At 40.9% G+C, this 15,731-nt stretch overlaps 3 protein-coding genes across 5 annotated transcripts in view; all 3 read right to left on the reverse strand.

The window, feature by feature from the left end:
- Positions 1–6,818, reverse strand: part of ahcyl2b (adenosylhomocysteinase like 2b) — a 39,822-nt gene extending 33,004 nt beyond the window's left edge. The window contains exon 1 of the mRNA XM_008315852.3: positions 6,389–6,818. Coding sequence (XP_008314074.1) covers positions 6,389–6,724 — 336 coding nt within the window. The 5' untranslated portion in view covers positions 6,725–6,818. The remainder of the gene's footprint in view (positions 1–6,388) is intronic.
- A 682-nt stretch (positions 6,819–7,500) lies between these two features.
- On the reverse strand, positions 7,501–12,782 carry tmem209 (transmembrane protein 209). 2 transcript variants are annotated; one of them, XM_008315851.3, is made up of 15 exons: positions 12,692–12,782; positions 12,183–12,349; positions 12,041–12,099; positions 11,464–11,595; positions 11,142–11,368; positions 10,841–11,045; positions 10,520–10,695; positions 10,347–10,418; positions 10,167–10,263; positions 9,934–10,059; positions 9,550–9,647; positions 8,988–9,102; positions 8,790–8,887; positions 8,350–8,423; positions 7,501–8,171 (listed from the first exon to the last, which is right to left on the reverse strand). In XM_008315851.3, the coding sequence occupies exons 2-15, from the start codon at positions 12,320–12,322 to the stop codon at positions 8,117–8,119; spliced, it is 1,674 nt and encodes a 557-aa protein (XP_008314073.1). In that variant the 5' UTR covers positions 12,323–12,349; positions 12,692–12,782; the 3' UTR covers positions 7,501–8,116. The 2 variants fall into 2 exon arrangements, with proteins under 2 accessions (XP_008314073.1, XP_024912957.1); XM_025057189.1 differs by having other exon boundaries at positions 12,183–12,304; positions 12,692–12,715.
- Positions 12,783–13,189: 407 nt separating this feature from the next.
- Positions 13,190–15,731, reverse strand: part of prdm4 (PR domain containing 4) — a 4,995-nt gene continuing 2,453 nt past the window's right edge. The window contains exons 7-12 of one of the 2 annotated variants that reach the window (XM_008315883.3): positions 15,436–15,554; positions 15,269–15,354; positions 15,066–15,193; positions 14,431–14,970; positions 14,057–14,225; positions 13,190–13,972 (exon numbers count right to left, since the gene is read on the reverse strand). In XM_008315883.3, coding sequence (XP_008314105.2) covers positions 13,612–13,972; positions 14,057–14,225; positions 14,431–14,970; positions 15,066–15,193; positions 15,269–15,354; positions 15,436–15,554 — 1,403 coding nt within the window. In that variant the 3' untranslated portion in view covers positions 13,190–13,611. The remainder of the gene's footprint in view (positions 13,973–14,056; positions 14,226–14,430; positions 14,971–15,065; positions 15,194–15,268; positions 15,355–15,435; positions 15,555–15,731) is intronic. The other variant, XM_008315885.3, reaches the window with a different exon arrangement.

The raw sequence follows: 15,731 nt of genomic DNA on the forward strand, positions 1-15,731 counted from the left end.
ACTCAGCAGAACAGCGTTTAATGATTGCGGCGAGGAAAAGGCTGTCAGGGAATTTAAAGTGTTCTCAACATAGGATTGGAAATGGTCGATGTACTTAGAAAATAAAGAACTGATTTCTTATTTTAGTATCTGTCACATGTAATTTGCAGAAAGACTAACAAATATGAGTCATTCAGATGACTTAATTGGTAGGAAGATTTTTCATTTTCATTAGTTACAGTTACGCAGTTGAAGATCTCCTTGTGACTCAATTCCTGTGTTTATATCATCGTTGTGTTCAACTAAACAGGCACCATTTTATTTCATTTCTATTTTTATTTATTTCCTTTTTTATTTGTACATAGTTTCACATTTTCACTTGTTTGTAAAATTCTATCCATGTACATAGTTTCACATTTTCACTTGTTGGTAAAATTCTATCCATTCACTTGCATGGTTTTTTGGTACACTGGTGCAACAGAGGTGCATTTTATATCCCTGTAATTTGTGCACATTTCTTACACTAAGAAAACCTCAACAAAATCCAAGAATCGCAAAATTCACACATAGTTGGAAAGAACTTTGAATAATCTGCCATATCCTGCATTAGCACGGCTCAAATAACCATCTGTCAGACACATGCCGGTGCTCAGTCTATTATTTAATACACATTAGACCACATAAAAAGATACAGGCCTCGGCAGGGTGTCTACGAGAACAGAGACACAGGGAGAGTGGAGTTTCTCGCTCTGATGGTTTCTGGTGTCTGATTAACACTGGTTTAGGGCTTGGGTTGAGTAACAGAAAAGGTCAGGTGGGTAAAACACCTGAGCCTCACTTTGTGTGTGAATGCATGCTGTTGTACAACACGTTTCTCCCAAGGCTGTCAGATCAAGTGTTACAGCGTGATGCTCACAATATGAACGTGTCGTTCTGTGACATTCCTCCTAATGTCCAAAGTACAGTGCTGCTTTGTTTAATCAGAAATGACTTCATTTTACCATGAATTACAAGACTACTGTCTAACCTTGATTTAGAGGAAAGCAAATCAGCAAAATAAACTATTTTTATGGCTCACACTGAGCTGCCTAATTCCTCCTGCCACACATACAAAACATCTGCTGTTGAGTTTGTACACTGTAACCAGGCAGTAAAAGTGTTATGTATAATTCTGCCAAAGAGGGGGCACCTAGCAAACGGCCAGTGGACTCACTGCGATAAGGAATCTGCTGGTTATGTGTTGATTTATGCTATATTTTACTGTCAGGATTCAACAATTAATCTCAATTAATTTTGTTCCAGTGGGGTTGGGATTTGGGTTTCGACTGCATTACCATGGTAACCCTGGACACGTTTCCAAAATGTATGGTCACACACATGGACTGAACAAATGTGCTAAAACCAAACGCCCTGTACTGAACAGTACAGTTGTAGTACATTAACTAACAAACCCTTGACCAAAATCAGTCAGCTTAACATAAAAACGTTTTTCCAAGTCCATTAACTAGTCAACAAACGTATGTTTCAAATGGATTTGTTTACCGTTACTTATTGAAACCAAGTGGTCGTGATTTCGTCCTGTGTTATGTGCCAGAGAGAACAAACATTCACCTCAACAGTTGTGTTAAAGACCAAAGACTTGCTGAAGCAGGACAGGACGTCAGTAAGAAGACGACAGCATCCCCACAGGATAACATGTGTAATTAAACACTGTGCTCACCAACGGACAAAAACACACGCCGGCCTGATTGCTGAGGTGACTCACAAATGAGAGTCTAGGGGAAGAAAAATACTGTGTTCTCCTCTGTGGCAGGCACAACTAGATGAAGATGACAACGTTAACAGGGCAGAGTTCAGAATGAACCAATACTTTAGTGGTTAACTAACAACCAGGTTGTCACACACACGGATTAAACAAATGCGTACAATGGTTACGGGAGTGAGTATCTATAAGCTATAAAGCGTTCTGTTTGCTAAGCTGTGGAAACACACATGGGCCATAGGAAGATGTGTTGCCCTGGACAGTCAAGTGGGGAAATTTTGCAATTCCCACAAAACTTCTCCTCGTGCAAGAAAGCAAATACAATAACAAACCTGTGCAATTTTCCCACGTGAAAAATAAAGAAAATATTAAATTTGAAAAATATTTTGCCTTGCTGTGGCCACCTTGTATCATCATGTCCTCTAAGGGGCCACCCTCCGCACTTTGGAAACCACTCCAATATTTTTACAGACACTGTGCAGTTTCACCTTAGCTTAGCATGTCTGTCATTGGTATCACTGACTGTAAACTCCACATTCTTCAACACAGCAGCTACAGGTTACTGTAAGCCTGTTAACCTGTGAGCATTAACAGCAGCAGCAACAGCTTAGAGAGAGGTGACGTCATCTTCAGCACAACCTCCTCTTGGCTTTTTATAAAACCAGCTAGAAGTACACTTCTTGAAAGGTTTCCTAACACTGTGATAGGGATGACACTTCTGATTGGTCGGTGCGTCGAACCAGTTAATCATCAGCCAAACATGAGTTGAAAAGTCATCGGGAAAAAGACAATGGGGAAGGTGACTCTGGTGACAGGACCTGACAGCCTCAGCCAGTAACAGGCTTGTTTTTATGACTCCTATTTACCGCTTCTCAGAAATCAGACATTCACTTGACAAGTCCTTGTGGGACACACACACACAAAAGAAATCATCATCTGGGACTCGAACAGCTTACATCTGGAACCAACCATAACAGAGAGCAGGCTTTTTAATCCCATCATGTGATGACATGATAGAGGCAGGGATTAACGGCTGCTCCGTCATCCAGTCAGTCAACACTGCTGCCCGCATATCTGCATCCTCTGCTGCGTCGCTTACCTTTGGCTGCAGCGTAGGCAGATGCTCAAGGCCAGGCTAGGGATGAACATCTATAATGCAGTGTGGCCTAGGAGCCACTATGCTTCATGGTCTATAAATAAGCTGCACGGAGCCTCTTGTCCCATAGGGTGTACACTACAGAATCGAATTATACAAATGTAGTGACAGCAGATTATCCACCCTAATGTGATAGATTAATCTGTGTTGCAATTTATTTATTGCGTCTCTTACTCCAGCTCACAATAACCATGAAATTACTTTAACAATCGCACACATTTCTTTTACATTTCTAGGATCAATAACACACAATGGAAAATAATGAGTGTATTATGAAATGCATTGGTCACCAGTTTGGGCACTGAAGGGTTAACCGTTTAACCAAAAAATGACCAAAAAAAAGAGGTGCCGCCGCTAATCCCGGGAGCCACGGTTTTAACCACACAAGCATGTTTTACGCGCACAGAAATGGCGAAATTAAAGAAGTGCAGAGATATTTTCTTTTTGTGTCAATGGCGTGATGTAATGATAACATGGGGATTTAAAAAAAATGAGCCCATACAAGGTTTTACCAGAAAGAGATTAGAGACAGTGATGTCACTTGTATTAAAAGCACATCAGTCCATACAACCATATCTGCTGTTGTGAGTATGTTCTGTGCCTTGTCCTGTGTACACATATACAGTACTTAAACAACATTTTTCTGACTTTGATTGCTACAGTCTGGGTGTACTAAAAGGTGGTGGAAATAATTAATCTTAACATTTGTGTAAACAGCTTACAAAAAGTTTTTTGCATTTTTTTACATCTTCCCTCCTAGCGCCTCCTGGCGGCCCCCACCTTGGTTTAAAGTATGGCTATGAGTACACAAAAAATGATTAAACACTATCGTTGAATTGTTTACAACATACCTAACGACTCGCAGGACAAGGCCTCGGAAAATGATCAGCAGGGTTTCATTTCATATCAAATAAACAGGCATGAATACAATTCCATCGAATAGAATCTTGGAGACTAACACCATCTGTACCATGGTCCTGTAAGAGAACTTGGTCTCCTCTATAATCCAGACGTGGTTGTTGTTTTCCGTGTCGAGCTTCGTGCTGCGCCTCAGATGAGGTTGACACTGTGGACCCAGTGCTCCCGGCTGCAGGTGGCCCTCCAGATGCCTGCTTTCATTCAGAGTCTCGGGGATGTAGAGCCATCTGCTCACAGATGCTGTTGGTCTATGGTCCATCCTCACACTGCACTCTCCGGCTATTGCACTGTGGGTCATTTTGTACTCAAATGTCTTTAGGGGCTGTCTAATGGGTGAGGACGACTTTCTCCTCAAAACTGTGGACGTGTTTGTGAAGTCAGTCCTTGTCCCTAAATTCTTATGTCATAATTTTACAATGAATAGCGTTCATTGTCCCTCAGATTGCATTAAAAAAATAAACAATTATGGGACTGAAGCCTGTGTCTAAAGGACAATAATGACCCATTGTTTAGAATACACAGAATAAAAGTTATTGTTTGAACCTGGCCACCACAACCAAAGTGCACTCCGGGGACCGCGCCGTATAAATCACATGTCAACTAACACCTAGAATCAAACAATGAAGTTGGCAGCCACCTCCTTATCACAAACAGACCTTTCCTTGAACATTGGCCTTATCAATCAAGGACTAATCAAGCCTGTACAGCACAGGCAGATAAGAGGATTTAAGAGCAGTTTTTTTTTTTTTTGGATAACTGCAAAAAAGTCAAGACTCCATTTGAACACGTCACCTCAGTCAAAGATTCCCGTAAGGTTCCATCAGACTGGAGAAAACCGGTCTGATTAATGGAATGTTGTAACACCCATTCCACTCCAAGTGCCAATAAATTGATTAGTCCCGCACCGCTTTGTATGCAAAATTAAATTAAATTATATTTAATATTGATACCTGAGTCATCATTCGATGCAAACAGTAAACCTAAGCAGAGAGAACCACAGCATCATACATACAGCAAGAATATCATGTGCTTGTACTGTCATGGAATAAGGTATCATGTGAACCAGAAGTGGAAGTGGAGTTGTTTCTTGAATTGTTTTGAGACGAAAAAAAAAAGTTCAGTGTTGTAATTTAGTAGTTGAAGGGAATATACTGTGTTTATAACAGAGTCGATACACCGCGTGGACACAAAATGCTGACGCTACGTTATAAAGTAAAAAAAGAAAAAAAAAATTCCATTGGTTTTAGAAGAAAGTCAGGTTATAATTAGGAAAGTTGTGGTTACTTTTCACTGCCACCTCATTTACCAAAAGACTTTCTTCCCCTGAAGTGTTTAATTTCTTGTGACAAGGACTGAGTTCTATTTATTCTTTGTAAATCACAATCCAATTTGGCAGTAAAATTACCATAAGGCACAACCGAGATCACGCAGCTATAAAATTACCATAAGGCACAACCGAGATCAGCTATGTTTGATTCACACCACAGCGGCAGGACAACATTGCTGACAGAAACAGTCAATTATACTAGAGGTGCCTAGCCTAATGATGTCGACTTTTGCTGTGATTTACCCAGTAATGAAACATTCAAAGACCAGCAAAAATATATCGACTTCAGTGTTTACTGTCATACAGGATACACTAACCACAGAAGCTAAAAGGCTATTTGGGAAGCTATTTTTTTAGGTGTAAACTTGAGCATTTAGCTTCTTGCCAAAATATACGACAGCGAAACAATCTTGTATTTTCGTGATAGCGAATCATATTAAGGTCATCACATATTTGGCAACTGTGCCTGATGTGGGATCACAGACTGTACAAAATGAGTGCCGACTTTTGTAAAGGTAACAGTTTGAGGGGTAAACCAGATAGTTCACACCACCCTATTGCATCAAACCTACATCGGGTCACGTTTGTTCCCCTCAGTTTACATATACAGTATTTATCATCACAACAAGATCTTTTTTTTTTTCACCAACTGGTCGTGGTGACTAACTGGGACTCATGGTTGAAATATTTAGTTCCGTTTCCTCAGCTTTAGCCTGACAATATATTTAACAAATTAAGAGTTGGTTCTTGAAAACAAAGAAATACATTTAAGCTAAGTGTAAAGATGTTGTTATTGATCAACAACACAGGGGTAAATCTGCGTAGACTCTACCTTTAAATGTTTGAATAACAAACATCAGCGATCAATATTAGTGTGAAGAAACAGTTAATACATACGTGATGATGACGAGATATTTAGAATAAAACTTAAATTAGAACTTTTGACAAGTTTGACAGAGACCGTTAGTTGCCTCTTGACGCAAAGTTTTAATTGTCACTTTTAAACAGTGAAGCTGCTCAATTTTAGTCGATTAACAACTAATACATTCTTCACTGCTTTATTCGCAGCTAGCATCATAAATGCAGTCCAAAAATGACACCGCCGAATCAGCTTTTGGTTTGGAGTTAGCCTGTTAGCATCGTCACACAAAGCCACGGAGCTTCCAATGCGGCGAGGAGCTTCAATATCAGCGAGCATATGAGCGGCTATGACGAGAATAAAATGGTTGTCTCGTTACCGACCTACCTTTTTCATACGCGGAGCCTCGGCCACGGTACCGTCACGGTTGACAAAAGCCTCTCCGCCGTTCTCCTGCGGGTCCGTCCGCTTCATAGCCGACGCCTGCGGCATCTTAGCGGGGTTCGGGGTGAGCAAACCCAGGCTGGATTCCCCGGCTTTGGCAGAGGACTCCACTGACGGGGACGCAGCAGCGGAGGAACCGGCCTCGTGCGGCTCGTTCCTACCGACACCCTTGCCATCCGACGTGGGTGAAAGTGCAGACTTCATCGGCAGCTCTTTGCCTGCGGGGACGTCTTTCAGCTCGACCTCTGCCATTTTCGCTGCCACAACCTGGACTGACATCGCTGCAGTTTCTCAAAGTCCTTTTTCCAACACTGAGAGCAAGTCAAGCGGATATGAGCAGCGCGGTGCGACAGCGGCCCAGGTCTATCCTGGGCGTTGTAGTTCTCTGCGTGTTTTCTACGCCCCCTGCCCTCAAGTCTCTTAAGCTGCGTTAATAAACACACCACTGACACTCGTGTTTGTGTAAATAAATGAATATAAATTACGAACAACACCCTGTATATGTATAGTATTTAGACGGAAATACTCTCAGATGAGATTTTAACTGCATTTCCCAGCGGGCGAAACTACAATGTAAACAGCTTTGTGGGAAATTTAGTTTTGAACTGAAAATAAAAACTACAAAACAAACACGGTTGTTACCACATAATAATGTATTTAGTAAACACATACATGTTTGATTTTCTAAATATTTAGAAATCAGGCTTGGAAAAAATCGTATTATCTACAAAGCTTGTAAATTCCGCACCATATCCTTCAGATAATCACTCTTCTTTTCAAGGACACATTGTTATCCCATTAACTCCTTAGAAAAACGGTTTGTCCTCATCTACTAGTGACAGGCAATATTTTAAAAACAACCAATATGTGTTGTAAATCACTGTTCATATCTGCTAATAGCACATATAGTGGATGTACAGTGTCGTTAAAGATGATGGGAACAAGCGTAAGGTCAAATTTGACATTACTACTCAGTTGGGCTATATTGCCACCATGTGGCCGTCCAGGAAACTAAGCTAAATAGGCTCAACTCAAGAGAGAAATGAACAAGAGAATTTTGTATCTAAATTTTATTCATCCTTTCAAGTGACATTTTACAGAATAAGCAAGTACTGTAAGGCATGTGAGCATGTAAAAAGTTTTAAATGTCATAAATGACTTTCTGTACAATCAGAGCAAAGACTTTGGCGACAACGAGGTTTTCTGTTCGTTTTTCAGCAAATCACAAGTTATCCTCGGTTACTGAGAGTGTGCCAGAGACTTTCCAGGAGGCATCAGTTTTTAAAGTAAATTTAAGCACCATCTCTGTCACTGCAGGCATTCATTTTACAACAAAAAACAAACCAGCACGCTAGCTAAAAAAGTCACAGATGCTACTGTAACGGAACATGTCAACATGTATTTACATTCAGTTTAACCAGGTCGTTGCCCTCTCCGACCCAAACTGTGTCATATTTACATTTCTGCCGCGCCGACAAATACAAAATACAAAAATAACAAAACCAATGATAAAACCACAGCTCTGTGTTGTATGGTAAGCTCACAGCAGCATGATAGAGAAAAAAAATCCTGACTTAAATGATGTGAATTACAAAATGAAGAGCCAGTCTGAGTTTACAACCGGTGTGTGCAGCACTCACGGTAATCCTCCATATGCACATTATAAACGCATCAATCTTCAAAGATCCACAGGATGTTCACGCCCGAGAGTCCGAGATTTGCCCTCCTGAAGAAAAATATGAAAGGCGAGCCAGTTATCAAGGTCTAAAAGGTCAAGTTGAACATTTACAGTAACACAATCCACAACTGTGCTGCAGAACCACGTGTTGGAAATGTATTCAACATTGCATGTTTTTGACTCTTTATCTACACATGATGTAGCTATAATTACTTTGAATACTCACCCCAACATGCCAGACTCCTTGGTTTTAATAACAAAGAGAAACATGAGGATGGTGTGGAAAAGGTTGTTCCTGCCCTGTAACAGAGGTCAAAGGTCATTGAAGTAACACTGTTTATATAGAGCTGGCAGTTTACTGTTAAAGCATCATATAAAATATTTTGACACAAATCTTCATAACTGACCTGCCATTAGGTGTTTCCTTTGAATTACATTTTTAATTTTTTTTTAATTATAATGCTTTAGTTGTTTATTTAAGAATGATAATCTAGCATTTTACCATTTTTTTGTATAGACATCGAACACTGATATGACCCTCCAATGAGGTTTCCCTCAGATGTGGCCCTCAACTCATTTGAGTTTGAGACCGCCTCAGATGTGGCCCTCAACTCATTTGAGGGCCACATTATCAAGAATAGACTAATTATGTAATTCATTTCTCACCTTGGGAAGACTGTAGATGTTCCCCTGGTAGATGAGCTGGTAGTGAGGAGGAGTGGTGCTGCTCTGGTGGATACAGAAGAGGTTCTCTTTGGTTACATCTACAGAAGAGCACAAGAACCCAATCAGCATCAAGGAAAAAAAACGTCTGACACAGACGTGGGCAGGAACAACATCCCAACAATCTTGACCGTTTCCTACCAGGTTTGTCTGGCGTGTGGCTGAAGTGCTGCGAAGTAAAGGTCTTCCCATCGGGGTACTTTGGATGTGGGGGCAGTCTGGAGTCCAAATAGGTGCAAAACATATTCATGAGGATCTGAGGAGGTAAAAATATAAGAGTGACCTGATTTTAGGGACACTGATGTGCCAGTCAGTATAACACACTTGGCTGCTTAATCCTGATCAGTAAAGGCAGGAAGACTGTTGCTGTAAAGTAACTAGAGCACAGACCAAACTATGACAGGACACGTTCCGAAATCAAGAGGGAGACTATAAAAAGTAGAACAGCAACAGACCTGCTCTTTATCTTATTCACTCAGAGAAAAAAGAACTAGTGAAAATGAAATCTATTTATGATGTTATATAGTAAAGAGAAAATTCAACAAACGGCATCAAATTACTGCAATATTTATTATTGTGTTTATTCAGCACAATCACTAAGGTCTATAGAAAATTACAAAATTAACTTTGGAAGTTTTTGTTTTTAGCGAGGCAGGAAGTAAAACAGTTTTTGTTAAATAAGTTGTTGTATGAGTGTACCTACAGCACAGTCAGAGGGGAGGTCCGTGTCCCACTTTCTATTCTTCAGGTCTCCTCCTTTGTTCCAACGAAAAGAGCTCATGCAGCCACTGTGTGCGAGCTCTGAAATCAACAAAACAGCACCATAAAATGCACAGTTACAGACACTGGTACGAGGTATGATAAACAATTCAACTGTAATCCCTAGATGGCCAAGACATCAATTGTGAAAAACAATTTTTAAAAGTTTAGGATTATTCTTGTGCATTTTATTCAAATTATTCTGTATTGCATTATATTTAGATCCAACCAATACTGAACCGGCCCGCCAGCCAAATTATGAAGCTCATTTTGGCCTGTGAGCCAAAAAGTTTGCCCACCACCAGACTAGAGTTTCAGGTGGACCCACCTTTGATCCGCTCCACTAGATATTCCTGGTTTGGTGTGATGTCCAGGTACTGTACGATTGAGGTTATGGTGGGTATGGCTGATGCTTTCATCACGGCCGCCTGCTTCAGGCTGCTGATGCTTGCCTCTAGTGGAGAAAAGAGGGAAAGTCACGAGTCTTTTAATACATGATGTAATTTTGTCTTCAAATTTCTGGAGCTGCACATGCAGCTTTTGGCAGCCCAATATGTTTACCTCCTATCTGGAGCTCAGGAGATCCCATCCGCCTGAGCTGACTGTTGATCGAGTCGATTTCCTTCACCAAAGGCACCAGGATTGTATCACTTATCCACTGTGTGTAAAAATTATTAACATGTAATCCATAATACGGGGAACTTCAACATTTAATAGTTCTAACGGAACGTCTGAACTCACATTTCTAAGCTTGGCCGTCCAGCTATCAATGTGGTCCACGACAGGACGGCTGGTTGTGATTCTGGCCCACACCTACACAAAAAACGAGGTAAATACATCAGTCACATCAATATGTCTGACAGTAGCTTTGTTACTGCAGACAAACAGAGTCACAACAGTTCAGATGGTCAAACCTCCTCTGCTGCCTGTTTGGAGCCCAGATCTGTCTCATCTTTGTGTGCAGATGGAGCCTGGGAGCGACAGGCGGGCTGGTACAGGAACTTCCGCAGGCTCTGAGTGTAGTCACCGACTGAGCGGTTGTAGTTCCAGAATGTTGGACTGTGGTTCGGAGACACAGACTCTGGACTTCCTACAAAGGACGACAAAGGTTTTTATTTGCACGTTGTGCATGCAGAAATGTTTTTTATTGGGACCAATTGAATATTGTGAGACATATTAATCTGACCAATCAATAATGACAATGATTCTGACGTTCCTACAGTTTCTGTATCTACCTAGCTGGCTGCGGTGACTCTTCTCCTCCTCTGTCCGGAGGAACCTCTCCAGGCTTTTCAGATCATCCATGCAGTCCTCTTTGCTTCCAGGGGAATTAAACACTGAGGGCGACGTGCGATACCTAGCCCTTAGGTTGGAGCCCTCTGCTGGACCAATGCTGCTGGGGTAAGGAGATGAACCAGGGGAGGGACTGTAGTTCAACACCTGCAGTGGAGAGTCATGTGAGATATGCAATAAGGTTATTCTGTTTAATTCTTATATTACCTTTGAGAAGATATATCAATGGTGTGAATATCATACCTTTCCATAAGCAACTGAGGGAGAGAAGCCCCCCCCAGCATTGTTTGGAGTGGATGGGCTGAGTGAAGCACTGTAGCCAGGAACACAGCTCGGGGAGAACTTTGGGTTGATGGTGGCAGATCGAGAGGGGCTGAAACTCAGCACACTTTGACCCTGCAGGGGAGACAACTGCGCCGGAGCAGGAGTCTCCTTTTTTTCCTGCCTCTGTGGCGGAGAGGCCTGTATACCTACATTCAAAAGAATTATTTAAGATTTAAGATTTAAGATGAACTTTTTTTGATCCCAACATGTGAAATAAAACACTGAGAAAACTAAGTCTCACTTGTGTTTCTGAGCCCCAGCAGGAGATGCTGTTCAGGGGATACAGCGATAGTAGATGGTGCCATAGTATATTTGAAATATTTCCAGAAGTCAAAAAGAGCGTTGAGGCTGAAGAGAGACGCTAACAACAGTTCTACAGAAGACAAACATATAAGAAACACATACAATACAAAGCGTTAAACTTCACACAGTAAACAAAAAAACCCCAAACTCTAGAATTATTGTTTATATGCAATTGTTTTACATTCAATAAATGTTTATTTTTACAGAGACTTTAAAACTAAATGACACATTGCAGAATGAAGTAATTAAAATACACAAACAACCTAAAAATAAAAATCTAAAATATATATAATATACTAAATTTTGAAATCAAAGGAGAAAATTTCAGAATGTTGTACTAAGAATTTCAAAAAACAACAACTTCTAATTCTTGAGGTTGGAGGACAGGCCGGTTTGTCATTTGAGAAACAACAAGTGCTAATTAAAAGCTAACAATTTGTAAACACCTACACATCTGCAAGTATGTAAGTTTTTTATTGATATGCCTTAAAAATTAAACAGTTGTTCTGTCTTACCAATGTACCAGATAGGCCAGTAGGTGATGTTGTAGTATCGACTCAGCAAGTTCCCCGACCTTTAAAAGAGCAAGATACAAAAAAGATGGTTCGCTGCCTAGGGTAAAAACTACAACTGGAAGCAACTGTTTGAAGAACTCACATCTCAGTGTAGATCATGCCGGCCAGAGAGACGTTAAGCACAGCCCAGGCGAGGACAACCTGCCGAGCCTGCTCCTCTCTCCTCATCCTCAGAGCACTGTCAATCATACTGGGCATCACCTCCTTCGGTGGAGTAAACATGGTCTTATGCTCTCCTCAATGTTTAAGCTGACACAAGAAGCCAAGTTACAAAAATGAGAGACTCAGGACCATGGTGAAAAGGAAAAAAAATATCACGCAAACAGAGGGTGCAGAACTAACAACTGTTTACTATGCATGACCTACATTAAAGACAGGGGGTCATAACTGTCCCTCAACTTACAGCTATAACACAGAGCTAAAATTAGCTAACAATAAGGACAAATACACATGAAAGGAAATGTAGGAAAATGACGTAGGTTTAGCTATAAGTTTGAAAATGTATGTATAGGTGTTTGCGAGTAAGGAATATAAAGAATTTTAGAGAAAATAAAGTTAGAAGTTTTAGAAAAACATAAAGACGTTTCCTACCACGCTAACGAGAATGACAACCGCGGCGCTGCATGATTTGTACTGAACCGGAAGCTACACTTTCTACTTCCGGTAGGAGGGACTTAGGTTTCTGCTTTTTTTTTTTTTCAAAAAAGGTTTGCGTTGTAAAATGGTTAACCTAATAAGATTGGTGAGTCTAATAAATCGAGAAACAGAGAACAAGAAAAAAACACTTTTTACTTATATTTTTACGATATGATTGACACTACCCACTGTATTTGGGTTTGTTTTATATTTGTTTTTTTCTTAATATTTTATACAAATGTTGTTACATATAACCCGTTCTATCATGGGCACATTAAAAGCAAATTTAGTCAGTTTCTAACGCATTCTACTCCAAAAATGGTCCGTTTGGTCATTTTATTTAGGAGCTTACCATTATCAGCCTTCCGACTTGAATTCTTTGTCCACGTGAGGGCGCTACCTGCCCTCAGCTGTGTGGAGTTACACAGGGTGTTGAATATGATACGATGGTTAATTCAAATGTAAGTATATTTTAATATTCTCTACCGCTGCTCAGACCTCAATTCAATGGGTTAACATAAAAGAAAGAAAATTTGAACATGAAAAGAAAATGATTTATTCAATAAATAAGGAGTCAGGTTATTCTGAACGTACAATGATTGGCTGGAAAAGTTTAAACAGACAAAATAACAATTATAACTTATAAGAGCAAAAAAAAACCCCACAAAATTCTATGAACCAATACTATTGCACAGAGTTTCACTGAATTAAGGAAAGAAACACGAATTTGAACGAAACATTATTCAAAGTATAGATCTTTCCGAAACGTTTTTATATTAAATGTGACAATTACAATGTAGTAAATGATACTTGGCAAGATATTACATTAGTGTTGAGGCAACAAAAAAACAAACCAACAAGAGGCACTGTGGTCATCAATGAGGCGGCGATGGGGACTTGTCAGAGTTGTATCCTCCAACATCTAAACCACAATCTTCATTACTTGTGGAGTCAATCAATCTGTCTCTTCCTTTTCCTCCTTCCCCCCTGCTGTCACCTTCATCCTCCTCCTCCTCCTCATCCTCTTCTATGTCCTGCTCCTTGCGTGACGCCCTCTCGGCTTTGGGGCCTTTGCAGATCTTGAGGTGACGGGTGAGGTGGTATTTGGTGAGAAACGCTTTATGGCATTTCTCGCAGACAAAGTCTCTGCGGCCCTCGTGCGAGTTCATGTGCTTCTTCAGGTGGTTAGTCTTCAGGAAGTGTTTGTTGCACTTTGGGCACTGTATTCGACGCTCACTGTTTAGGGACAGAAATATGTGAAATTATCAGTTAAAGACAAAATGAGCAAGTTTTTTCCCAACATTCAGGTAAGTGACATACTGTGTATGTGAGAACATGTGCTGCTTCAGGTCGTGCTTCCTGAGGAAAGTCCGTTCACAGAGGTCACACTTGAGCTTCTCGGCGCCGGTGTGAATGAGCATGTGTGACGCCACGTGGGATTTCTGTGTGAACGACTTTTCACAGACTGTACATTTGAAGTTCTTCTGACCTGTGAGACGATCGAAAAAAAGGTAAACAATCTAAAAAAGTCATAGATTATCAGTGGAGAAAGATGTCAGGCTTCTAGGTGAAAGAATCACCAGTGATGCCTTTGTTGGTGTAGGAAAAAGTGGATGTATATATTTACATACATATTTACATACACATATATATTTATATATAGATATATATATAAATATATATATTACATTTACCTGTGTGGATCTTGAGGTGCATCCTAAGGTTGCTGGGATCGCTGAAGGCCTTGCTGCAGTATTCACACTTGTGGGGTTTCATTCCCACATGTCCCATAAAGTGCAAGTTGAGCTTAGTGGAAGTGATAAAGGCCTGGGAGCACATGCTACACTTGAATTTCTTCTCCCGCACGTGACCCTGTCCTTTGACCCTTGGGTTATTATCAGAGTTTCTGTCACTGCCGTCCCTGCGTGCGCAGCTTTCGTTGTGCGTTTGTCCCGTGGAGGGAGCGTGGCAGGGCCACGGAGAAGAGGAGGAGCTGGAGGTTCCGTTGGTGAGTTTCTCATCCTGGTGGGCGTGTTGCTGTTGTTGCGGTTGTTGCTCCTGTGGCTGCTGCTGCTGTTGTTGACAGTGGTCCTGTTGCTGTGGGCTGTGGTTGTGTTGAGGCTGATTATGGTTGTGGTTGCTGTTATGGCTGCCCAGGTGTGACTTGAGCTCATTGAAGGAGGAGCACTCTTTACCACACTGGCACATCTGGCCATCGGGCATCTGAGGAACACCTGCACAGACACCAAATAGCAAATTATCACTTTATAATAATACATTTTCAACACATTTAGAAGAGATGGAAAGACTGGACTCAGTTTCCCCTCACCCAACAATCTGCAGTAGTCTCTGCTGTAATAGAAGAGCAGCTCCTGGTCCGGGTGGATCTCAGTGGTCGTACAGAAGAACAGTTTGCCGTTGGCAGGGTACGCCACCAGGTTCTGCTGCTCACACGTCCTGAATAAACAACATCGCTCAGTTTTAACACATAAGATAAAGTTACCAAATTGTTAGTTACACTGCGGGTCGTACCTTGCCTTGCGGACAAACATCATCCAGTTGCATTCGTTCTCATCTGTTGTGACGATGCAGAACTCCAGCACGTTATTATGATACATCTGCGACATCAAAAGTGCGACGTTAGCTCCTTCAGCTTTTTATTCATTTATTAAATTGAATAAATACACCAATGCACTGACCTTCCATATTTGAGGCGTGTCCTTTTCTGGCCAATCAGACAGATCTACATTGCTGCAATGCTGGCCCACCATTGGTCCAAAGCAGGTTCGGGGAGCGATGACATCCCGTGCAAAAACACCTGCAGCAAACAGAGTTACTTTTTACTAATTAGGTGTCCAGACTGTTTTTGACTTAGAGTGATTTTGAGATGGGATTTAAAGGAATTTATAAACTACATTCAGTAAGTAATATTAAAAAAATATTTTAATTCTGAAAAAAGAATTTTGTCTGTGTTCATCAGTCAATTTTAAATTTA

The sequence above is a fragment of the Cynoglossus semilaevis genome, chromosome 8 (genome assembly GCF_000523025.1).
Source record: "Cynoglossus semilaevis isolate Cse_v1.0 chromosome 8, Cse_v1.0, whole genome shotgun sequence".
Taxonomy (NCBI): Eukaryota; Metazoa; Chordata; class Actinopteri; order Pleuronectiformes; family Cynoglossidae; genus Cynoglossus; species Cynoglossus semilaevis.

Coding starts and splice junctions, on each gene's coding strand:
- tmem209 (XM_008315851.3), bottom strand. CDS start 12,322: ATGTTTACTCCACCGAAGGAGGTGATGCCCAGTATGATTGACAGTGCT. Junction 11,596..12,040: donor CTGGCCTATCTGGTACATTG/GTAAGACAGAAC, acceptor TGTCTTCTGTAG/AACTGTTGTTAGCGTCTCTC. Junction 8,172..8,349: donor AAGGAGTCTGGCATGTTGGG/GTGAGTATTCAA, acceptor ATTTTTCTTCAG/GAGGGCAAATCTCGGACTCT.